Source organism: Apium graveolens, chromosome 5 (genome assembly GCF_009905375.1).
Source record: "Apium graveolens cultivar Ventura chromosome 5, ASM990537v1, whole genome shotgun sequence".
Taxonomy (NCBI): domain Eukaryota; kingdom Viridiplantae; phylum Streptophyta; class Magnoliopsida; order Apiales; family Apiaceae; genus Apium; species Apium graveolens.
This window is the reverse complement of record NC_133651.1, coordinates 58580913-58607677: the sequence shown is the minus strand read 5'-3', so window position 1 is coordinate 58607677 and position 26765 is coordinate 58580913. Positions and strand designations below refer to the sequence as shown.

Here is a 26765-nt window from a genome sequence, read left to right as displayed (position 1 = left end):
TTGAGTTCCTATATGTCTACAGAAATTGACAACACAACGATTTAAGCTCAAGTTATTCCTTTTGATTACATAGGGCAAATAAAACTGTTAGAGTTATCCACTAATCATGCACAATGTACATGAACCTATGCTAGCATGGCAAGTTCTAAATCTCAAGATCCACCGTCGCTTCACAAGAGATTAACACCATATCTTATATGTTCGCGACGCACATAAGACGAATACGCACAACCAATACTAGATATCATGCAATCATCACACACTAAAGTATTAAACAATTAACTAAAGAATTCCATAATAAATCCATTGCAACCCCATGATCACGATTAGCCCATAATAGAACTTATCGCCATCATGGGTTCATATGAAATCATGTCAAACAAACACAAGAAAATAATAACTAAACTAATTATATTAAAACAGAGTACGTCACAAGAGTAAATAAGTCAAAGCAAGAAAACTAGCATCCAACGTTACAACGAAACAAGAATCACAAGAAAATATGCTCCCTCTTCGTTGCGGTGTGCTAAATCGGTCTTCTTCCTTATCTCCTTCGCTTCTTGCGTAAAACACAATCTAAAACATAATCCCCTTAATACTCTCTGTGAAAACGTCTCAAATCTACCTATATAATAGTCCCATAAAACTCAGATTACATAGAAGTTGGAAGCCAAAAAGAAGTAGAAGTCTAAAATAATTTATCTTTTTCCCCGACCCTGCGCGGCCGCTCAGCATAGCTGCGCGGGCGCGCAGGTTGCTGCGCGGCCGCTCAGCATTGCTGCGCGGGCGCGCAGGCCTCTACTGGAAAAAATCCAGGTTTGCTCCGTTTCTTCGTCGTAATCTGCCCATTCCTTTCCTCTCGCAATGGTGAACACATGTCAAGGCTTATTCTTGATGATTCCTCCCCCGAAATGCAACTAATACCCTGAAATGCATAAACACTAGAAAAACGCATCAAATACACAAAATACTTGATTTCAAGACACCAATTTAAGCCATTTCAAGACATTCTAAGTGGTATAAAATGCCACTTATCATGTTTTTACGTGTTTTTGTAGTGTTTTTGCAATGCAGGCATTTTCCAGGTAATCCGATAAATTAGCATGGTTGTAGTGCTATTTTGGTGTTTGGATGGTGTTGGAATAAAGGCTCGTGAAAAGACCAGCTCAAATCAGCAAGGAGAAAGAAGAAGTCAGAATTTTATGCTGAAGGATGGTGCGCCCGCGCCCAAAGAGCAGAAACTCAGCGCGGCCGCGCTGGTCAAGCGCGTGGCCGCGCCAGGTCGGGGTAGGAGAATTCTGTTTCTATTAGGATTTTGAGAGTTTGAAGCCCTGGTCAATTCTACAGCATATATATATACATAAATAAAGACATTTTTCATAAGGAGAGATGTAACAAAAGCTAAGGAAAAGGAGTAAAGAAGACCGGAGAACATAATTCAACCAAGGCGAAGAAGATCTAGTTTATTCTTGTGATTCTTTGTTTTAAGTTGTAACTTTGGATGCTAGTTTTCTTATTCTTGAACCTTTACTTGTGTTTCGTACTTGGTTTTATTAAGTATAAAGACTACGTTTATTATACCATACTTTCATCGGAACCCATGTTGATGATGAGTCTGATTATGGGCTAATCGTTATCGTGGGGTTCTAGTGGATTTATTTATGGATTTCTTTAGTTAATTTGTTTCGATGCCTTAGTGTGTGGTGATTGTATGATAACCTAGTTTTGGTTGTGCTTATTCGTCTTATTAGTGTTGCGAACTTATAAGATAGTGTGTTAATTCTTAATGAAGCGAAAGTGAATTTAAGGATTTAGAACTTGCCATGCTAGCATAGGTTCATGTATTATTGTTATGCATGATTCGTAGGTAATTTTAACCATCTTACTTGCCCTATGTAATCACGATAGATAAATTGTGCATTAAACCGTTATGTTTTCAAATTCTATAGACATATAGGGTCTCAATATAATTGGTGTCTATTCAGCTTCTATCTCTTTTGTGGATGTCTGGTAGTATGGTACTCGTACAATGAAAGTTGGCGTTTATCAGTTTCGTGTTATCTGATTAGTGTCATCACCATTACATGCTAAGGTTAAGAACGAAAAGGCTATTGAACGAAGTACTTAATGAAGCTAGAATCCTATGTTTGTGTCATATACTATTCAACTTTATTTACTCTCTCTAGTTAATATTCTCTAGTATAATCCTCAATAGTTACTCGTAGTATAAACAAACCCAAATTTGTTATTCGTCTTAGCATTGAATAATAGCCATATCATTGTTGTAATATCCCATATTTTCAATATTATTATTATTATTTGAAATTATTTATGTGAATTTTGGTGAATTATCTGATAATTGAAATTGATGTTTGGGTGTTTATATGTGACATTACTTGAATATTTGAATTTTTATACGTCCAAAATAAAATATAGATCATTGTGATATTTTTCTGGTAATTTTTGGACTGTTAGATGATTTTATAATGATTTATGTATTTATTAATTATTTTCTGAATAATTATAAAATTATTTTATAAAGCCGGGAATCGTTCAACTTCAACCGTTTTTGCGTTTTTACAACCCGAAACTCTTCCGAAAACTCCTTTCCAACCTAATCTGGTAATTCCGGACATTTTCCGTGTTTTGACTTTTTCGATCCGGATTACGGTTTGACCCGTGCGCGGCCCGGCGCAATATTTTCGATACGACAATCATTTCGGTAATCAATAAAACTCGTATTCTAGAGAGACAGGATATTTTTACATTATTTTCATATACGGTATTTTATGAAAAGCTCGGTTTTGATAATTATTCAATTCTGGTATTGAATTGTATCGTTTTTATAGTTACTTAGCGGTTAAGCAACTAATTTAACGATCCAAAACGATCCAGAACGATCCAATATTCCATAAATATAAATAGCCTATTTCTTATTTCATTTATTCGGTTTATTCATTTGCAACCAGTTAAAATACCGTAAATACATAGAAAACCCTAGAAAATCGATACATTCCTGAGAATCAAACACACGGACGAAGGCGTTATCGAACTCCGATTCGGGCGTGCAGCATATCAAAACGAAGCTCTCGAAATCTTCTTTCTGAATCAATCATCAGTTTTTGCTCAGAAATCAAGGTAATTTTCTTATTTATTTATATTCGAATTCTTTGAAAATTAAATTATGAAAATTTGTTCTTGATGTTGTTGATATGATTTGATGATTCCATATTGTAGAGCATGTTTTTCTGGTCAATTTTATATATTATACTTCAAAAATAGAGTTCAGTATCATATAGAAATTAAGGTTTGATTTTCTGAAAATTATTTGAATATGTGTTCTTGGTATTCTTGAAGAGTTCTGAAAATCAAAGTAAATTTTGAAGGTGTTATTGAACACCCAATCACAAGTATGAATATCCGTTGTGAAGCCCTCAATCTGTTCTATCTGATTTTAGCATCAAAATCAATTGAGATTTGGTAATTTTTAAATTCGTAATTTTAGGGTTTATACCCGAATTTGGGGGTTTTTGATTAAGCAATATTTGGCTTGTTTTGATCATGTATATAGATTGTATATTGCTCAAGCTTTATTTTGGTATATAGTACGTTAAATTTGGTTAAGATTTGAGCAAAATCGCTGCTCGTCGGAAAACTTCGTGAATCGCCGGTATCCATGGTCGTTTCGGCCGGAATCTGTGTCTGATCGATAAAAAACTGGTGATTGTTGCATAATCAGACTTCGAGGGACGTTGTTGTCATTGTTTGAGATGCAAGGGAGCTTGATTGTTGTTTTTAAACCAAGAACTAATTAGGCCGGAAAAAAAGTCTGGTGGCCGGGTTCTGGGAAGTTCCGGCCGACCCGGCTGTGTTCTTCCCCGACCCGTTCTTGACCCGTTTTCCAGAATTCCCAACCCGGTTTTGATCTTAATTCCCCCAAATTTCTATTCTGAAAGTGTTTCTGCATTTTCTGTTTTATTTTAATTCAAAAATCCTATTTTTAATTTCTAAAAATTCATTTTTATTTCAAAAATCATTATTTTAATTCTGAAAATTTATTTTAATTTAAAAATAAATCCAAAATATTTAATTAATTAATTTTAGTTGATAATTAAGTATTTAATTAGTAAATTAATTTAAATTTTAATTGATTAATTAATTTAATTAGTTAATAATTAATTTTAATTGATTATTTAATTATTTATTTTTGATTTAAAAATTCCGAAAAATAGTTTCGAGCTTTAAAATATTATTTTAAATTATTTTCCAGGCTCGATAATTCTTATAAAATTATTTTCGGGTGTTCGAGCCCTATTATTTAATTATTAAATGATTCGGAGACCGTTTTAATTCCGAAATATGTTCAAAAATTCATAATAAATTAACCGTTCGTCCGTTTAATACGTAACGAACGCCCACAGACGCAGAAAAATATTCCGCTTTCATCAAAAATACTTTCGAGACCAAAATCCTTTTGTTTCGAAAGGTCATTTGTTTTACGAATTATTCTGAGTCGATTTTTGATCGTTAAATTATGTTTTTGACTCGATTTGAGTTTTAAACGTACCTAGTCGAACCTTTTGACGAACCGAGTCATATGTGATATGAATTATGTGATACGTGAGTTATGTGCTTATGTGATATATGAATTATGTGTGTATATGGACCAAGAGTCCTGTGTTTGTCTATTTTAATTACATGTGGGCTATCGTATGGGTAGACGATAGGCTTTTGACGCGTAATACGTCGAGTGATTATCGATTAGACGATTAAATTTATATATTTTATTTATAGATACGGATCTCTCGAGTTGTTTGGGACAAGACGTTGGATAAAGAATGAGATGGAATGGTATTGGGTATCTGGCTTCTAGCAATCGCAAGAGCAGCATATCAGTAAAGTTTTGAAAATAAAGACGGTGATATTTTGAGGTAGAGTGTTAGAATAGATGCGTCTTTGCGAGCGTGACTAACTACTAAAACCCAAAGGCAAGTACCCCTGACTTCACTTATCGTTCAAGTGATGTTTAGTTCAATTCATATTATGCAAGTATCCCTATCATCACTTATCATTCAAGTGATATTTATTTTGAAGCTTATTATGCAAGTATTGTTTTCCCTATTCTCAGCTCAAAATAGATAAATGTTTTACATATCGCTGAATTAAATAATTCTGTTTATGCAAGTATTCTTCTGTTGTTATTCTATGTTCAGAATAGTCAAGTGATTTTACTTATCCAATTATCGGATTTATAAATGTTTTGGATTTTGAGAAAAGTGATTTGGTTGCGAATATTCCTACCCAAGAATTGGGAGAATAAAATTATTTCGGGTGTCGAGTATTATGACCCCATTTCAATAAAAGGTTTTGAGATTGGATGGTTACTGGTTGCGTAAGAGGCGGAGGCACCGGTCCAGCGTTAGCTATTATACGGAAGTGTAATATCTTTCAAGGCTAGTTATGCCTTTTCTGGCGCCCTATAGGTACCGTATGGCTGCGGAATACGGGTAGTACCTATATTTACGGTATGGCTGCGGGATACTGGTGCTGTTTCGTGACTGATCATCAGGAACAACATAGTGCATAATTGGTTCCAATCTAAATAGATATCTAAAATTCTTTATTATTTTGATAATCATAGCATAAATGATTTATCAACTGTTTTGGTTTTGAATAAAGGTGGAATACAGTTTTAATTCGGTTGCTGATTGATATTGATATTTAAGTTGTTGTTAAATATCAAAGGTGGTATTAATGCAGATGATTGATGCTGACTTCCCTATTTTAGCGCGGGTAGGTTGTGAGCATCAAAGTTCATATTAATATCTAATTTGATATGACAACAAAATAAGTATTAATTTCAAGAGTTCAATTTTGAATAAAGTTTGTTATTCAATCCATAATCATTGTTTCATGTTATTGTTGTTTACGATATTTCCGTAAACACTGTTTTACGAGTTTTATTCTCATTAAGATTCAAAGTATTGCTGAAGTATTTCGCTCAAAAATATCAAAATGGTTTTGAATACAATTAAGGAATCAATTCTGGGGTTCTTCAACTAAAATTTTATGATTCAGCAATTATGATTTTAAATGTTCTGCTCTAATGCAGATGTCGGTTTTATATCAAAACGACCCTATATATGTCATAATGATCTTGCTGAGCATTTCTTTCGCTCATACTTGCCTGTTTTCAAATTTAACCTCCAGTGAGGATTAGCTTGCGCTGTTTAGCCGCGTAATTCGAGGAAGCAAAGAAGAAGCTTTTGAAAGATGGTTAGTCCAGGGTTTGCGGACTAGTGTAAGTTTTATTGTATAAAGTTGTTTATATTATATTATATTATAGTTGTATATTTTATTTGGGCCTAGTATACTTCATTTCGAAGTTATGCTAGTGGGTTAAGTTTTAAGGTTGAGAATTGTTGAAAAGAGTTTTAAAAGAAAGTGAAAATTTTATTTGGGGAATTTGGATTTTTTGTTTCTAGAACCGTAACCTTAAAAGATCTTGGATTAGTTTGGGGTCATAAATGATAAATATCTTCTGCTGGCATTTGTTTATTGATTAAACAGGTTAATTTGGATTGAGGTTTCATAGTGACGACCAAATCCTCTGACCCCAGATTTGGGGGCGTTACAATTGTTGCATAAGTGCATAAATCTCATAGTTAATCTAAGCTTGTCCCTGTGGGAACGAACTAGAAATAATTCTATATTACTTGCGAACGCGTATACTTGCGTGAATTTTAGCATGTGTTTAGCGACTAACAAGGAGGGGGATGTCCGTGAAAAGCTTGAAGACCTCCAGGGGTATGCCTGATGTGTAATATCCCATATTTTCAAATATTATTATTATTATTATTTGGAATTATTTATGTGATTTTATGTGAATTTTGGTGAATTATCTGATAAGTGGAATTGATGTTTGGATGTTTATATGTGATATTATTTGAGTATTTGAATTATTATATGTCCAGAATAAAATATAGATAATTGTGATATTTTTCTGGTAATTTTTGGACTGTTAGATGATTTTATATTAATTTATGAATTATTAATTATTTTCTGAATAATTACCAAAATTATTTTATAAAGCCGGGAATCGTCAAACTTCAATCGTTTTTGCGTTTTTATAACCCGAAACTCTTCGGAAAACTCCTTTCTAACCTAATCTGGTAATTCCGGACATTTTCCGTGTTTTGACTTTTTCAATCCGGATTACGGTTTGACCCGTGCGCGGTCTGGCGTAAGATTTTCGATACGATAGTTATTTCGGTAATCAATAAAACCCGTATTCTCGAGAGACGGGATATTTTTACATTATTTTCGTATATGATATTTTATAAAAAGCTCGGTTTTGATAATTATCCAATTTTGGTATTGAATCGGATCGTTATTGCAGTTACTTAGCGGCTAAGCAACTAATTTAATGATCCAAAACGATCCAAAACGATCCAGAACGATCTAATATTCCATAAATATAAATAGCCTATTTCTTATTTCGTTTATTCCGTTTATTCATTTGCAACCAGTTAAAACACCGTAAATACAGAGAAAAACCCGAGAAACCGATACGTTCCCGAGAATCAAACACACGAACGAAGGCGTTATCGAACTTCGATTCGGGCGTGCAGCATATCAAAACGAAGCTCTCGAAATCTTCTTTCTGAATCAATCATCAGTTTCTTTCCAGAAATCACAGTAATTTTCTTATTTAATTATTTATATTCGAATTATTTGATAATTAAATTACGAATTTTTGTTCTTGATGTTGTTGATGTGATTTGATGCTTCCATGTTGTAGAGCATGTTTTTCTGGTCAATTTGGTATATTATACTTCAAAAATAGAGTTCAATATCATATAGAAATTAAGGTTTGAATTTTCTGGAAATTATTTGAATATGTGTTCTTGGTGTTCTTGAAGATTTCTGAGAATCAAACCCAAATTCGAGGGTGATGCAGACTTCAGAATTTGAAGTATGAGTAACCAAAACGTTCATATTTTCATGTTCTTTCTGTTTAAGCCATCAAATCATTCAAACGATTAGTAATTTTCAAAATTCGATTTTAGGGTTTTTATTCGAAAATTAGGGGTTTCTTATTGAGTGATTTTTGGATTATTTTGATGATATGAACTGATTATACATGTCTTAAGCTTCATTTTAAGATGTTAATTGTTGAATTTGGATTACGAATTGTTGTGTTCGATCTTCGCCGGACTTGCTCGCCGGTTTGTTGCATTATGATCGGAATCGAAGCTCTGCAGAATGTTTGAATGTTTTCTAGTTGATTGAGAGTTTCTGGAATAATAAGGAACGATTTGAGCATTAAACCTGATTGATTCCTGTTGACTTGTTGGCTGTTGAGCCTTGGCCGGAACTCGGCCGGAAATCGCAGATCACCGGATTCTGCAGATTTCCCGGTCGGTTCTAGGGTTCTTCGTGACCCGGTTACGACCCGCCTGGGTTGAAAAATATACCCGGTTTTGATCCCCATTTTCCCTAATTGGATTTCTAAAAAGTGTTTTTGGGTTTTATTTTTTATTAATAATTCAAAATCCATTATTTAATCTCTAAATTCATTTTAATTCCTAAAATTATTATTTTAATTCCAAAATTCATTTTAATTCAAAAATAAATCTGATTTATTTTATTAATTAATTTTAATTAGTTTTTAATTATTTTAGTTAATCGATTAATTTAATATTAATTGATTAATTAACTTAATTAATTATTAATTGATTTAAATTGATTTAATAATTAGATTTAATTATTTACTTTGATTTAAAAATTGTGAAAAATAGTTCGAGCTTTAAAATATTATTTTAAATTATTTTCCAAGCTCGATAATTTTTATAAAATTATTTTTGAGTGTTCGAGCCCTATTATTTAATTATAAAATGATTCGGAAGCCCGTTTTAATTCCGAAAAATGTTTAAAAATTCATAATAAATCAACCGTTCATCCGTTTAATACGAAACGAACGCGTACAGACTCAGAAAAATATTCCGCTTTCAATAAAAATACTTTCAAAACCCAAATCCTTTTGTTTTGAAAGGTCGCTTGTTTTACGAATGATTCTGAGTCGATTATTCATCGATAAATCATATTTTTGACCCGATTTCAGTTTTAAACGTATCGAGTCGACCCTTTTTACGAACTGAGTCATATGTGATATGAATTATGTGATACGTGGATTATGTGCTTACGTGCTATGTGAATTATGTGCATATGTGGGTCAAGATTCCTGTGTTTGGCTGATATAATTATGTGTGGGCTATCATATGGGTAGACGATAGGCTTTTGACGTGCAATTCGTCGAGTGGTTATCGATTAGACAATTAAAGTTCTATATTTTAATTATAGATGCGGATCTCTCGAGTTGATCAGGACAAGACGTTGGATAAAGAGTGAGATGGAATGGAAGTGGATATCTGGCTTCTAGCAATCGCAGGAGCAGCATATCAGTAAGGTGTTGAAAAGCAAGACGGTGATACTTTAATACAGAATGTCAGAATAGATGCGTCATTGCGAGTGTGACTAACTGCTAAAATCCAAAGGCAAGTACATTAACCTCACTTATCATTCAAGTGACGTTTAATTCGATTCATATTATGCAAGTACCCCTGATTTCACTTATTGTTCAAGTGATATTTATTTTAAATCTTTTGATGCAAGTATTGCTTTCCCTATTCTCAGTTTAGAATCGATAAATGTTTTACATATCGCTGAATTAAATAATTCTGTTTATGCAAGTATTCTTCCGTTATTCTATATTCAGAGTAGCTAAGTGATTTTACTTATCCAATTATCGGATTTACAAATATTTTGGATTTTGAGAAAAGTGATTTGGTTGCGAATATTCCTACCCAAGAATTGGGGGAATAAAATTATTTCGGGTGTCGAGTATCATGACCCCATTTCAATAAAAGGTTTTAAGATTCGATCATAATTGCGTAAGTGACCGGGACGGACGGTCCAGCGGAGGGCTATTTCTAAGTGCCATATGAATATTATGACACCATTTTGCCACAGGCTAGTTATGCCTTTTTGTTTGAGTACTCGTGTTTTTGGGGTCACGTTTCTATGAATCATGACCTTGTGCTATCACACGGGCTAATCAGCATGTGATAGTACGTCCGTCGGAGAATGATCCTAATCTAAATTATCATATCATTTTTGATATTCATAGAATAAATAATTTATCAACTGATTCTTTTTGGATTAAAAGTACTGATTCTGTTTTGGATTAAAAGTGAATTGTGGCTTTGATTCAGTTTCTGATTTTGTGGATACTTACGTTGTTGTTAAATATCAAAGGTGGTATTAGTATAGATGATTGATGTTGACTTCAGTATGGGTGTTGTGAGCATCAAAGTTCGTATTGATATCTAATTTGATATGACAACAAAATAAGTATTAATATTAAGAGTTGAGTTTTGAGTAAAGTTTATGATTCAATCCATAATCATTGTTTCATGTTATTGTGTTTCATGTTATTGTGATTACGATATTTCCGTAAACACTGTTTTTACGAGTTTTATTCTCGTCAAGATTCAAAGTATTGCTGAAGCATGTCGCTCAAGAATATCAAAATGGTATTGAATACAATTAAGGAATCAATTCTGGGGTTCCTCAACTAAAATTTTATGATTCAGCAACTATGATTTTTAAAAATGTTCTGCTCTAATGCAGATGTCGGTTTTATATCAAACGACCCTATATTTACTATAATGATCTTGCTGAGCATTTCTTCCGCTCATACTTGCCTGTTTTTAAATTTAACCTCCAGTGAGGATTAGCTTGTGCTGTTTAGCTGCGTAATTCGAGGAAGCAAAGAAGAAGCTTTTGGAAGGTGGTTGATCCAGGGTTTGCGGGCTAGTGTAAGTTTTATTGTATAAAGTTGTTTATATTATATTATATTATAGTTGTGTATTTTATTTGGGCCTAGTATACTTCATTTCGAAGTTATACTAGTGGGTTTAGTTTTGAGATTGAGAATTGTTGTAAAGAAATGTAAAAGAAAGTGAAAAATTTATTGTGGAATTTGGATATCTTGTTTCTAGAACTGTAACCTTAAAAGATCTTGGATTAGTTTGGGGTCATAAATGATAAATATCTTCCGCTGGCATTTATTTATTGATTTAACAGGTTATTTTGGATTGAGATTTCATCGTGACGACCAAATCCCTTGACCCCGGATTTGGGGGCGTTACAGGTTGGTATCAGAGCTGAGGTTATAGTAAACTAGAAACGAGAGTGTGTAGGAGTGTGTATAGCTATGTGAGGACGTTTGAGCTCATATCGAGTTCCTGTTGGACTATCGGATATAGTGCCAACGAGTAAGTTAAGATAAGGCATATTCATTCGAGATGGCTGTGTTGAGCTGGATGGAACTCCGGGAAACTGCAAACTTCTATTGTGGAATCTTCCGAGGCTACTACGATTCGACGACGATGAAGATTATCGATATCCTTGGAACATGAAGAAGCGTCTAGAATCAGATGGTGAGTCAACTGGAGAGTTCAAATTGAAGATAAATATTAAGACTTTGGCAATACCTTTTCTTTCTATAATTTATTTTGACATCTCTCAAAAGAAGTGATTGTTGGAGGATATATTCCCTAACACTCATTTTCAATCCTATCTGTGTTTTAAATGTGTCAGAGGCTGTCATGAAGCCTATTTTTCAGGTTTTGATAGCTCTGTCAAGTTATTATAATTTAACTTCCACTTTTCTTATTTGGTGGATAGCTCCTTGGTAATGTGACACCACTTGCTCATTTGGTGTCAGAATTTTGTTCTCTGGATTTCATTTCCTTCAGAAATATCAGCTTTGAAATCTTGTCAGCTTTATTCATTTGATTTTCAATTTCTTTCATATTCTTTTATTCTGACTGTGATGAACAACCCTAATTATAGGGGACACAAGGTATACCTGTCTGTGTGATAGGAGTTGGATGGGACGCCATCACTTGTGTGTATTATGAATACATGAAGGTTAACAACCTTTAGTAGTGTCTTAATTTGGACACGCAATACCAAGTTCGTTTGATCATATTGATCTCTCAGTTATTCTCTTATTTCAACAATATTTTTCTCCAATTCAGATTCTATCCTGTTATGATATGAAATTCTTTTCTTTTCTATGATTTTATCATTCCAAATATTCGAAGATATGCCAATCAAGTTAAGTTGAGTATCCTGGTCAAGTCAAAGTAAGGCGGTGTGATGGAAAGTTGGTTAGAAAACCCTTAGTGCTTTCTTCTGCTGATTCCGAGGACGGAATCCTTATAAGGTGGGTAGATTGTAATATCCCATATTTTCAAATATTATTATTATTATTATTTGGAATTATTTATGTGATTTTATGTGAATTTTGGTGAATTATCTGATAAGTGGAATTGATGTTTGGATGTTTATATGTGATTATTTGAGTATTTGAATTATTATATGTCCAGAATAAAATATAGATAATTATGATATTTTTCTGGTAATTTTTGGACTGTTAGATGATTTTATATTAATTTATGAATTATTAATTATTTTCTGAATAATTACCAAAATTATTTTATAAAGCCGGGAATCGTCAAACTTCAATCGTTTTTACGTTTTTATAACCCGAAACTCTTCGGAAAACTCCTTTCTAACCTAATCTGGTAATTCCGGACATTTTCCGTGTTTTGACTTTTTCAATCCGGATTACGGTTTGACCCGTGCGCGGTCTGGCGTAAGATTTTCGATACGATAGTTATTTCGGTAATCAATAAAACCCGTATTCTCGAGAGACGGGATATTTTTACATTATTTTCGTATATGATATTTTATAAAAAGCTCGGTTTTGATAATTATCCAATTTTGGTATTGAATCGGATCGTTATTGCAGTTACTTAGCGGCTAAGCAACTAATTTAATGATCCAAAACGATCCAAAACGATCCAGAACGATCTAATATTCCATAAATATAAATAGCCTATTTCTTATTTCGTTTATTCCGTTTATTCATTTGCAACCAGTTAAAACACCGTAAATACAGAGAAAAACCCGAGAAACCGATACGTTCCCGAGAATCAAACACACGAACGAAGGCGTTATCGAACTCCGATTCGGGCGTGCAGCATATCAAAACGAAGCTCTCGAAATCTTCTTTCTGAATCAATCATCAGTTTCTTTCCAGAAATCACAGTAATTTTCTTATTTAATTATTTATATTCGAATTATTTGATAATTAAATTACGAATTTTTGTTCTTGATGTTGTTGATGTGATTTGATGCTTCCATGTTGTAGAGCATGTTTTTCTGGTCAATTTGGTATATTATACTTCAAAAATAGAGTTCAATATCATATAGAAATTAAGGTTTGAATTTTCTGGAAATTATTTGAATATGTGTTCTTGGTGTTCTTGAAGATTTCTGAGAATCAAACCCAAATTCGAGGGTGATGCAGACTTCAGAATTTGAAGTATGAGTAACCAAAACGTTCATATTTTCATGTTCTTTCTGTTTAAGCCATCAAATCATTCAAACGATTAGTAATTTTCAAAATTCGATTTTAGGGTTTTTATTCGAAAATTAGGGGTTTCTTATTGAGTGATTTTTGGATTATTTTGATGATATGAACTGATTATACATGTCTTAAGCTTCATTTTAAGATGTTAATTGTTGAATTTGGATTACGAATTGTTGTGTTCGATCTTCGCCGGACTTGCTCGCCGGTTTGTTGCATTATGATCGGAATCGAAGCTCTGCAGAATGTTTGAATGTTTTCTAGTTGATTGAGAGTTTCTGGAATAATAAGGAACGATTTGAGCATTAAACCTGATTGATTCCTGTTGACTTGTTGGCTGTTGAGCCTTGGCCGGAACTCGGCCGGAAATCGCAGATCACCGGATTCTGCAGATTTCCCGGTCGGTTCTAGGGTTCTTCGTGACCCGGTTACGACCCGCCTGGGTTGAAAAATATACCCGGTTTTGATCCCCATTTTCCCTAATTGGATTTCTAAAAAGTGTTTTTGGGTTTTATTTTTTATTAATAATTCAAAATCCATTATTTAATCTCTAAATTCATTTTAATTCCTAAAATTATTATTTTAATTCCAAAATTCATTTTAATTCAAAAATAAATCTGATTTATTTTATTAATTAATTTTAATTAGTTTTTAATTATTTTAGTTAATCGATTAATTTAATATTAATTGATTAATTAACTTAATTAATTATTAATTGATTTAAATTGATTTAATAATTAGATTTAATTATTTACTTTGATTTAAAAATTGTGAAAAATAGTTCGAGCTTTAAAATATTATTTTAAATTATTTTCCAAGCTCGATAATTTTTATAAAATTATTTTTGAGTGTTCGAGCCCTATTATTTAATTATAAAATGATTCGGAAGCCCGTTTTAATTCCGAAAAATGTTTAAAAATTCATAATAAATCAACCGTTCATCCGTTTAATACGAAACGAACGCGTACAGACTCAGAAAAATATTCCGCTTTCAATAAAAATACTTTCAAAACCCAAATCCTTTTGTTTTGAAAGGTCGCTTGTTTTACGAATGATTCTGAGTCGATTATTCATCGATAAATCATATTTTTGACCCGATTTCAGTTTTAAACGTATCGAGTCGACCCTTTTTACGAACTGAGTCATATGTGATATGAATTATGTGATACGTGGATTATGTGCTTACGTGCTATGTGAATTATGTGCATATGTGGGTCAAGATTCCTGTGTTTGGCTGATATAATTATGTGTTGGCTATCATATGGGTAGACGATAGGCTTTTGACGTGCAGTTCGTCGAGTGGTTATCGATTAGACAATTAAAGTTCTATATTTTAATTATAGATGCGGATCTCTCGAGTTGATCAGGACAAGACATTGGATAAAGAGTGAGATGGAATGGAAGTGGATATCTGGCTTCTAGCAATCGCAGGAGCAGCATATCAGTAAGGTGTTGAAAAGCAAGACGGTGATACTTTAATACAGAATGTCAGAATAGATGCGTCATTGCGAGTGTGACTAACTGCTAAAATCCAAAGGCAAGTACATTAACCTCACTTATCATTCAAGTGACGTTTAATTCGATTCATATTATGCAAGTACCCCTGATTTCACTTATTGTTCAAGTGATATTTATTTTAAATCTTTTGATGCAAGTATTGCTTTCCCTATTCTCAGTTTAGAATCGATAAATGTTTTACATATCGCTGAATTAAATAATTCTGTTTATGCAAGTATTCTTCTGTTATTCTATATTCAGAGTAGCTAAGTGATTTTACTTATCCAATTATCGGATTTACAAATATTTTGGATTTTGAGAAAAGTGATTTGGTTGCGAATATTCCTACCCAAGAATTGGGGGAATAAAATTATTTCGGGTGTCGAGTATCATGACCCCATTTCAATAAAAGGTTTTAAGATTGGATCATAATTGCGTAAGTGACCGGGACGGACGGTCCAGCGGAGGGCTATTTCTAAGTGCCATATGAATATTATGACACCATTTTGCCACAGGCTAGTTATGCCTTTTTGTTTGAGTACTCGTGTTTTTGGGGTCACGTTTCTATGAATCATGACCTTGTGCTATCACACGGGCTGATCAGCATGTGATAGTACGTCCGTCGGAGAATGATCCTAATCTAAATTATCATATCATTTTTGATATTCATAGAATAAATAATTTATCAACTGATTCTTTTTGGATTAAAAGTACTGATTCTGTTTTGGATTAAAAGTGAATTGTGGCTTTGATTCAGTTTCTGATTTTGTGGATACTTACGTTGTTGTTAAATATCAAAGGTGGTATTAGTATAGATGATTGATGTTGACTTCAGTATGGGTGTTGTGAGCATCAAAGTTCGTATTGATATCTAATTTGATATGACAACAAAATAAGTATTAATATTAAGAGTTGAGTTTTGAGTAAAGTTTATGATTCAATCCATAATCATTGTTTCATGTTATTGTGATTACGATATTTCCGTAAACACTGTTTTTACGAGTTTTATTCTCGTCAAGATTCAAAGTATTGCTGAAGCATGTCGCTCAAGAATATCAAAATGGTATTGAATACAATTAAGGAATCAATTCTGGGGTTCCTCAACTAAAATTTTATGATTCAGCAACTATGATTTTTAAAAATGTTCTGCTCTAATGCAGATGTCGGTTTTATATCAAACGACCCTATATTTACTATAATGATCTTGCTGAGCATTTCTTCCGCTCATACTTGCCTGTTTTTAAATTTAACCTCCAGTGAGGATTAGCTTGTGCTGTTTAGCTGCGTAATTCGAGGAAGCAAAGAAGAAGCTTTTGGAAGGTGGTTGATCCAGGGTTTGCGGGCTAGTGTAAGTTTTATTGTATAAAGTTGTTTATATTATATTATATTATAGTTGTGTATTTTATTTGGGCCTAGTATACTTCATTTCGAAGTTATACTAGTGGGTTTAGTTTTGAGATTGAGAATTGTTGTAAAGAAATGTAAAAGAAAGTGAAAAATTTATTGTGGAATTTGGATATCTTGTTCTAGAACTGTAACCTTAAAAGATCTTGGATTAGTTTGGGGTCATAAATGATAAATATCTTCCGCTGGCATTTATTTATTGATTTAACAGGTTATTTTGGATTGAGATTTCATCGTGACGACCAAATCCCTTGACCCCGGATTTGGGGGCGTTACATGATGATTGAAAGCCTCCTCCTGTATTCAACAGGTGTCCTCGTTGGGGATGCGAGGTTACCATTGGTGTGTGCTTTGGGAGCTCTGTTCTTGTATTCAACGGGTGTCCTCGTTGGAGAACTTTGGAGTCATCCTGCACTTTGCACCCAAGAGCTTGGGATCACATGTCCTATTATCTTGTGGGTTATCCTCATTCGAGGGACAGGGACGCGTGCGGTATTTGGGGTGAACCGTGGCTATACCTGCATCCGTAAATCAAGGGAGATGGTTGTAGCGGATTATTATCCTTGCGTAAGGAGATGCATTATCCGTGAAGTCCTATAAATACGGACGAGTCTTGGGTCTTCGCGGTTGGGCCTCATAGTTGGAAATTCCTAAAGCTAGCGGATGATGGATTCTAGATGAGCTTTTATCGGGCCTAGGAATAAGAAGTCTAAGCCCATTAGATTTCTTGTTCCCCAAGAACTACGTCAGGATTGATCCCTATATAAAGGGTACGTATGCACATTGAGAGGGGGAGTTGAGAGCTGAAAAGGAGCCACCACTTGTCCTAATCAATATCAGCCACCAATTAACACACAACCACCACACACCGCTTGATTTTTTGACGAAGAATCACCATCATAGATCTTAATTCCGGTGAGAAACTTCAAACTTTGTTGTTACCAGATTCCTCCGTCAACACTATCCATTTATGAAGTTAAAAGGTAGCAGCTTGAGCATTTCTAATTTCAAAATTTAGCAAATTGAATATACAACTCAATTAGATACATTGAGATCTGGAAATCATGAACACTTGGATTGTCAATAACATTAACGTTCCTCAGTTCAGTAAAGACAACTATAAATTGTGGAAGAAAAAGATCACTTTGTTCATGAGAGCAATAAGTCTAGATAATATGGGTATCTTAAAGAGTGGTCCGTTTGTACCAAGAAATGATGATCTTGTACCTAAAAATGAATCTGAATACACTGAAAGGGACAAGATATTAATTTATTTGGATACAAGTCTTCAATCGATTTTAGTTGAGTCAATGGATTCCAACATGCGCCATAGGATTAAAGATTATGTTAGTGCTAAGCACATGTGGGAAACTATTGCATCTACAGTGGAAGGAACTGAAGATAAAAATAGACTGAATTTTCTGATGTATGAATACAAGGAGTTTAAATCTCTTCCAAGTGAAAGATTTAGTCAGTTGTTTGGAAGGTACTCTCAACTTCTGGAAGAGATGAGTACCCTTGTGAAGAAATACTCACAGAAGCAGATAAACAGGAAGTTTATTCTTACTTTACCCAACCAGTTGAAAAATAAAGTGTCATCCAATAGAAAAGGACTGGACTTCAATACAATGTCATTGGATGAACTTTATGAACAATTACTACACCATATTTGACCTATAGCAACACCAAAAAAAGTGTTAAAATGGCCAAAAAGTGTTACCTAAAGCAAAAAAATGGGCTATGGTTACATTTTTTCAAAATTTCGGGGTGTTGGATTTGCCCCTGTTACAATAGGTGTCTACGGTTATACTTTTTGAAATTTTGGTAATACCTCTTAATGTGTTGCAATAGAGTACCTATAGTTACATTTTATAGTTCTATGGTAACAAGTTGAAGGTTTAACCACAGTTCTGTTGCAACACACCTTATCCTTTAGCAACACCAAAAATATGTCGGAATAGACTCTTTTGTAACACCATATTTGCTATTATAACAATCAATTCAATCTTTTGGTAACACTTTTATATCTTATTGTAACATTTTTTTAACACTCTGGTATTTATTGTAACACTTTTTCCAATTTTTACTAACATAAATATATCAATCATATATCAATCGTCACACTTGGAACACTAAAAAATTAAATACATTTAAATTAAAAACTCAAATTTAAGTTCAGATTCAACACAATACAAAAGTCCAAGTCACATATGTGGGAGGAGTTTTATACACACCCTTAATTTTTATGAAATACAATCAATTCCAATGCAAATAATACATTTTCCAGCAGCAACTAGTATGACGATGTCCATAGATACACCTGGCCGCCACTCGTAGCCCCTGCAAGCATCCCAAAAGCTGGATCTTCATGTCACAGGTGCCTGTATATGCATCAAATCAAGTTTTTAATTTTAGTGCTCTCGCCTAGTTTAGAGACAACAAGCATGAATTAAAGTTAGCTGGTTGTAGATCTAGATGAAACATAAACTATAGTCATAATAAGTGGAATGCATCATTAAAATTTGAATTACATTTTTAAGAATTATATGCACTGGAATGAGTAGCTAACTGGAGCCCATGATGTAGTGCCCGGAACAGCTTGATTTAAATCTATTCTTGTATTTTTTTCCCTTTTGGTTCCCAATTAAAAGAAACCATACCTTTAATTTGAAGCTCCGTGATAAGCTCATTAAAAGCACCCCTCTGCATCAAATCCTTGTGAACAATAAGTGTTTCCTGCCGACATAGAAAAGGACAACAGTGAGTGACTCACTCTTACTGCAGAATTAGAGCATGACTAAAGAGGGCGCAAACTTTAAAATTTGTTATTGGTGTTCTTACAAACCAATTTACAGGGAAATGACGTCAAGAATTAAAATACCATTACATTACAGGCTGCCGGATAATCCATTTTAGCATCCAAAACAATTTGCTTTGCCATTTCGATATTGGTAGATTTATCAACATAAACATAACAAATTCCATCTAGAAGCAAGGAAAGAAGCTTTACAACATCACCCTGTGTCTGCATACATGCTCTTCATTAAGCATGTAGTATAGATGGGAAATTAATTAAAATATAACTTACCAGCATGGCCCAGGACCGGAAGTTTAGTTGAAGCCTTGATTTGATATACAGAGATTTCCAGAATTTGAAGAGAATTCAACCTATAAAGAGAAAACTGAAAAAAGTTCATTCAGAGGATCAACAGAATGGCAACAAGTGATGGGCTGTAAACAAGTTGTGTACCATAAGAAATAAATTAAATTGCCTCAGATTTATCTCTTCGTTTGAGGACGGGTTTGGAATCCCAAGGCATGTCCAGCTTCACACTCTTTACTTTTCTAGCCACCAAATCGAACAGTGACTTGTGACTTGTGAGTCATCCAAATATACTACATAGCTGAAGTATCAGTATTGTATCAACCAATGACTTGTTAATAAGCTAAGCAGAGAACTGAGAAACTGAAGTACTAGTATTGTATGGTTTATTTAACTGAAAAAATAATGAAATAGAAGAAGAAAATTTTAGATAGAAGGTATATACTAAAAACTTAGATCAAGGTACATCTTCTAGTTGGACTCCAACTTTGTGAAACTAAAGCTTAATCTCAATTTCAAGCATAAAGATTAAAAACCCTAATTTATTTCTGTACTAGGAGCACAATATCCAGGTAGGCTTGTTTATTGCACAGATGTATAGTAAGGTAGGTAATTAGAAAAATACAGATGAATAGTAAGCGTGTTAAGTTATGATGTCCGTTTAAACACATAGTTGATATACTGTTTCTAGCTCTATATTATAAATTGTTACAGGTTTATCAACTAAATCTTGCTTATGTATAAGAAAACATGTAATAATAGACAATTATAAAGTGATCTAGTAGAGCAAGGATATTAGCCATTTCAGCAGTTCCACCATTCTTCATTTCACACAGATCATTGTCTATCCATTTTACGAGTTGAGGCTGCATGTATGAAAAAAATTAGCATTTGTCAATCAAGTTCTGTGTACCGTGTGGTATAATGATATGCATTTGTCAATCGTTATAAGATGGTACAACCACAAATTCTTTGAATTTACAGATTAACAGCAGCCACAAAGGTTTTCAAATAAAGATTAATAGAAATTGCACCATATGAATGAAAAAAGGGAACATTTCTCTTCATTCAGGTTTGCATAAAAAAGAGTCTTATCTCTTTGCAGACAAAAATAATACTTCTGATTAAACATTTAAGAAATTTTTGTCCCTCGTCTAGTTCTCATTATAGCATTGCCACAAACCTGTAACCGGAGTTTAGAAACTAACCATTTCAAAACTAAGACCTTCAAAACAATATCCAAAAGATTAACCGATAACAATAAAAAAGTCGATTAAACACACACCTCTTTAAAAGCAAGAAATACAAGAACATAAGGAACACTGAGCCTAACAACACAAGATTCTTGAAAAATTTTGACAGAACTGTTAGAAAATTAGGATTTTAGAGCTTAATTTAATTATATTCTTGATATAATCCTAAAATCTAATGATTGGAAATTGTTCAATGATATTTGAACTTAAATTTTCATGTATGGTTTTAAGAATTTTCTTAATGAAATCCATATGAAATTAGAGTTGAAAGTAGCTTGGAAAAGCTTGGAAAAATTTGAGAATGTTTGTCCCACATTGAAATAAATAAAGGAGGGTGTGTGCTTTATATGGTATTACCCACATGAGTAGTATACAACTACTAAGGTGTGTTATGGTCCATTGTGTTGTTGTGTGCTTCACGCGCACACACGCGCGCCGCCGCCCCGCCACGCACCGGGTCGGGTCGAAGGGCGATTTGGGCGAATGTCTCGGCGTACGCAAGGCGACCTGCGCGAGGATTTTATTTATTTGAGAATTATTTTAATTCGAATTTATTTATCGGTGACTGGATTATTGGGCTGGGTACTGAAATAGGCTAAGTCACTTTGTTAGTGGGTTTAGTCTAAATACATTGAACCTGCAAATAATCTGATATGTAACAAGTTCTGATATCAGAATCAGAACTTAAGAACTGATGAATAAAATCAGAACTTAACAAGTTCTGATATCAGAATCAAAACTTAAGTACTGATGAATCAAATCAGAACTTAACTTAAGTTCTGATAATAATGTGGGTGTTAATGTGAAAAGCTGTTACAAATAATTCAAAATCTGATCAGTTTTGATTTTTTCATTAATGAAGCAGTTTAATTCAGACATTAAGTGTGTTGACAGTTTCATTTTTCCTCTCCTATAAATAGAGGCTAAACTGAATGTATAAGATATATACACACTACATTCTCTTCTCTTCTCTTCAACCTCTCTGCATTTCTCTCCCACAAGTCCTGAAGTGCTGATATTTTCCGGCGACTGAGGTGCTGGTCGAAGTGGAGCTTTTGTTGCTGCTGTTAACATAAACTCCGAGCTGTTTTATCCTGGTGGAGATATTGTGCGCATCCCAAATGCAGCAGGTAGGGGCAATATTCTCTTCAAGAGCAGCCAGGACTTCGAGCAAGGCCTGGTGACTCAGCTGTGATCATTTTTCTTGGCATTTTGTATCTGTGAACCTTTATTTCAGTCACTGTTAAAAGCTATGGTTTCGGGTACATCTTTCTTTCTCTCCTCATTATTTCAGTTACTGATTTTGTTTACCTGCATGTTTTGTTTTGTTAACTGTGGTCTTCGCCTAAACTTGCTAAATTCTTTATACACTTGCTTCTATGTTGCTATATTTGTTAGTGAGATTTACAACATTCTTGAAGAGAATATTAGTTATATAGAATTTAGCATAATGGTTAACGAAAGTGAGGTTATCGTTGGTGGTGGTAGCAGTTCGGGTGCAACTGCTGGGGCCATTGATTGGACCACCTATAGTTTTCCACAGGCTGTTGAACTAACCGGTTTACCGGAGAAATTCAACGGTGGCATTGGCTTTTCTCGCTGGCAGAAAAGGATGAAGTTGTGGCTGACTATAAAGGGTCTGTGGCCGGTTGTGGAATATGAGAAACCAGTAGTGGATCAAGAGAAGGCTGACACAGTTAAGGCTTTTGCGAAGTGGGCTGAGAAGGATGGAGTGGCTAGGGCGGCCATTCTGGCGGCACTAACAAACACTTTGTTTGATGTCTATTCTTCTGATGCCTACTCTGCAAAACTCTTATGGGAGAAGCTGGACCAGACACATAATACTGACTCACAAGGTCTAGAAAAGTATTCTGTGGCAAGGTTCCTCGAGTTCAAGCTGGTGGACAATAAGTCCATGACTGAGCAGGTGCATGAGTTCGAGATGATAGTGCATGCTTTGAAGGAGTCTGGAATGAATCTCCCGGAGAAGTTCAAGGTGATGAGTGTGATTGAAAAACTCCCGAAGTCTTGGGAAGAGTTCTCTCTCTCCCTGAAAAGACAGAAAGGAGAGATCACCTGGACCAACCTTATGCTGGACATCTCGGTGCAAGAACAATACAAGTCCAAACAGGGACATGTGATGCCAACTGAACACGGTACCTCAAAGGTAAACATAGCAACTGTAGGACAAAAGAGGAAGGCTTTTGCTAAGAAAGCTAATAGTAATAAACCTAAGAGTGACAAGGACAAGGCCAAGAAACCCAAGGCAAACAAACCATGCTGGTCTTGTGGGCAGGTTGGGCACTGGAGTAAGGACTGCCCTACGAAGAAAGCGAAGAAAACCGAGGTAGCGCAAGCAAATGTTGTGCTTGGAACCGCAAGTGGGCCTGTAGTGAACATGGTTGTTGGTGAGGCTACGGCTTCTGAAACCGACGTTGACCGGTATGTATCCTACAACCCTGTGATATTTTCTACCTATCTGTCAAATGAATGGTTGATAGATACTGGAGCTAATGTACATATTTGTGTTGATATTAGTTTATTTGTATCTTATCAACAGAGTCATAGCCTGACTGTGAAGATGGGGAATGCTAGTGTTGCTCAAGTACATGGAGTTGGAAACGTAGATCTGAAGTTCCCTTCAGGACGTATTCTATCTCTGATGAGAGTGCATCATGTTCCCAACATGCGTAGAAATATAATAAGTGGAAGCTGTTTAGTTTCTAGTGGTTTTGAAATTTCGTTCAAGTGTAATAAAGTAGTTCTTATTCACACTGGTACATTCTTTGGCAAGGGTTACTTGTCAAATGGTTTATTTGTTATTAATGCGGATCCCGTTTTGGGAAATTTGAATAATAATGTTATTCCTACTATTAACTGTATTGAATCCTCAAATATATGGCATGCTAGACTAGGTCATTTAAACTTTGGTGCTCTTAAGAACATGATGAACTTAGAGTTGATTCCAAAATATACCATAGAAAAGAATTCTAAATGTCAAGTATGTGTGTCTGCTAAACAGATAAGGAAACCTTTTCATAACGTTGTTAGGGATTCAGACTTGTTAGATTTAGTACACACTGATATTTGTGAATTTGGTGGTGTGTTGACCAAGGACCAGTTTAGATACTTCATTACTTTTATAGATGATAGTAGTAGATACTGTTATGTTTATTTACTTAGACATAAGGATGAAGCACTTAGTAAATTCATTATATATAAAACTGAAGTAGAAAAACAAACTAGTAAGCTACTTAAAAGATTGAGATCTGATAGAGGTGGTGAGTATACGAGTAATGCTTTTAATGAATTTTGTGTAAACAATGGTATAGTTCATGAAGTTACTCCACCATACACATCAGAGTCTAATGGGGTTGCTGAGCGAAAGAACAGAACATTTAAAGATATGATTAATAGTATGCTTATTAACTCTGGGTTGCCTAAATACATGTGGGGGGAGGCTCTAAATACGGCTTGCCATATTTTGAATAGAGTCCCTCTGAAACACATGGATAAAACACCCTTGGAGTTATGGAAAGGCAGGATGACTAGTCTTAAGTATCTTCGTGTGTGGGGGTGCCTTGCTAAGGTGCTTGTTCCTGAACACAAGAGAAAGAAACTAGGTCCAAAGACTGTTGACTGTATCTTTCTGGGCTATCTTGAAACCACTACAGCTATGAGATTTTTAGTGTTAAAATCTGACATAGATGGTATAGTGGCAAACATGATAGTTGAATTTTGAGATGCGACATTCTTTGAGGATGTCTACCCTATGAAGACTGGAATACCTAAAATGACTTCTGAGGAAGATCCTACTCACACATCAAGTTCTATTCCTGATCATGTGGAAAAGATGACAAATGTGGGGGCGGAACCTAGTAGTAGCTCTAGTCCTAAGGAACTAGAGGAACCAAGGAGAAGTAAGCGTGCAAAGGTAGTCAAGGATTTTGGAGGTGATTTCATCACTTACAATATCGAGGATGAACCTTTAACTTTCCGGCAAGCTATGGATTCTTCTGAGTCAAGGCACTGGAAGGGCGCTGTCAAGAGTGAAATTGACTCTATTGTTTCTAATGGAACATGGGAGTTGGTTGATCTCCCTCCTGGGTGTTCTACTATTGGGTGCAAATGGGTCTTTAAAAGGAAGTTGAACCCTGACGGCTCAATAGATAAGTACAAAGCTAGATTGGTAGCTAAGGGTTTTAAGCAAAAGGAAGGAATTGATTATTTTGATACATACTCTCCGGTTGCAAGAATGGTAACAATCCGAATGCTTATAGCATTGGCTTCAGTCCATGGTCTTATCATCCATCAGATGGATGTAAAGACGGCTTTTCTTCATGGTGAACTTGAAGAAGAGATTTATATGGATCAGCCTGATGGATTTGTTGCATCAGGCAATGAAAGGAAAGTATGTAAGTTGATCAAGTCCATCTATGGCTTGAAACAAGCTCCCAGAGATTGGCATAAGAAGTTTGATGAAACTATATTGCCTTTCAGTTATAAGATTAATGAAAGTGATAAGTGTGTCTACACTAAAGTTAAAGGTAATGAGTGTGCTATTTTGTGCCTATATGTGGATGACATTTTATTGTTTGGAACCAATATTGAGATTATTAACGAGACTAAAGAATTTTTGAAAAGGCATTTTGAAATGAAGGATATGGGTGAGGCAAGTGTGATTCTTGGAATCAAACTGATTCAGTCCACTGAAGGAATAACCTTGACTCAATCTCATTATATAGAGAAATCTATACTTGAGAAATATGGTTATTCACAATGTAGAATCGCTAGTACACCTTATGATTCGAAAGTTGCCCTTGTCAAGAATACTTCAGGAGTGCCTGTGTCTCAGTTAAGGTATTCTCAGATTATTGGGAGCTTGCAGTATCTTGCTAACTGTACTAGACCAGATATTTCATATTCTGTGTCTAAATTGGCTAGATATACAAGCTATCCAAACAGAACTCATTGGGATGCTCTTGATAGAGTACTTAGATATCTAAAAGGCACAATGTACCTTAGTTTACACTACAGGAGATTTCCTGGTGTGCTTGAAGGGTACAGTGATGCAAGTTGGATAGCTAAGAAGTCTGGTTCCAATGGAGTGACTGGATACGTGTTCACCTTGGCTGGTGGAGCAATATCCTGGAAGTCAAGCAGACAGACTATAATTACTCGGTCTACTTTTGAGGCTGAGTTGTGTGCACTTGACGCCACAGGGACGGAGGCTGAATGGTTACACGGACTTATGTCTGCAATACCTATAGTAAGCAGACCGCTTCCTGCTATTGCTATTCACTGTGATAGTCAAACAACTATCGACAAGATTAGCAGTAAAAAGCATAATGCTAAAACTAAGAGACACATCCAAGTTAGACTCAAGTCTATAAGGGGTTTAGTGACTGATAGGATCATAGCTATAGAGTTCATAGGAACTCAGAATTATATAGTTGATCCTCTTACTAAAGGACTGGAACCTGCAGTGGTCCTTAAGTCAAGGTTGGGGATGGGATTGTCAACCCATCATAATTCATCAACAATGGGAACCCAATACACATGAGAGGAGATCCCTCGAAGTGTATTCAATGGGTAATAACAAGCTGTAAGGATGAGTTGGTAGTACCTTTGCTACATAGATGATACTATAGTATTTGAGTCTATCCCCTGTAAACCTAGAAGGTACTGACACTGCCAGAAAAGCAAGAGTGGTAAAATTCTGAATGGGATCAAGTCATTTGACGAGATAGAGGCAGTATATCTCTGGAGATGCCCAGCTAAGCGAATGTAATTGTGTGGTCGCAATTAGAGGATAGGGTTAATCTTTGAAGCATTCGACGAACAGGATCGAGACATGACCATTAATGTCTCAAAGCCGTAGATTGGCACCATAACCTTTGACTTGTCGTCGTCTATGGAATATGGTTATACTAAACGGATTAAGATTCAAGGTGAAACATTCCATCTGAGTCTGATAGCCATTGAAGTAGAGGAATTAGGAGGG

The 26765-nt window shown here is 34.8% G+C and overlaps 1 protein-coding gene across 15 annotated transcripts; it reads right to left on the bottom strand.

The window, feature by feature from the left end:
- Positions 1-18533: 18533 nt before the first annotated feature.
- On the bottom strand, positions 18534-20121 carry LOC141661491 (delta-1-pyrroline-5-carboxylate synthase-like). 15 transcript variants are annotated; one of them, XM_074468512.1, is made up of 5 exons: positions 19656-20121; positions 19494-19587; positions 19287-19430; positions 19066-19141; positions 18534-18786 (listed from the first exon to the last, which is right to left on the bottom strand). In XM_074468512.1, the coding sequence occupies exons 2-5, from the start codon at positions 19497-19499 to the stop codon at positions 18662-18664; spliced, it is 351 nt and encodes a 116-aa protein (XP_074324613.1). In that variant the 5' UTR covers positions 19500-19587; positions 19656-20121; the 3' UTR covers positions 18534-18661. The 15 variants fall into 15 exon arrangements, 10 of the variants coding, with proteins under 10 accessions (XP_074324613.1, XP_074324609.1, XP_074324612.1 ...); XM_074468508.1 differs by having other exon boundaries at positions 19287-19390; XM_074468511.1 differs by having other exon boundaries at positions 19494-19573.
- Between the last annotated feature and the right edge of the window lie 6644 nt (positions 20122-26765).

What these genes read in the sequence shown, in the direction of transcription:
- LOC141661491 (XM_074468506.1), bottom strand. Translation starts at nt 19,602, where the DNA reads ATGAACTTTTTTCAGTTTTCTCTTTATAGGTTGAATTCTCTTCAAATT. An exon ending in TCCGGTCCTGGGCCATGCTG is followed by an intron (nt 19,391 to 19,493) that starts GTAAGTTATATT and finishes CCTTGCTTCTAG; the next exon opens with ATGGAATTTGTTATGTTTAT. An exon ending in CGGCAGCCTGTAATGTAATG is followed by an intron (nt 19,142 to 19,286) that starts GTATTTTAATTC and finishes CTATGTCGGCAG; the next exon opens with GAAACACTTATTGTTCACAA.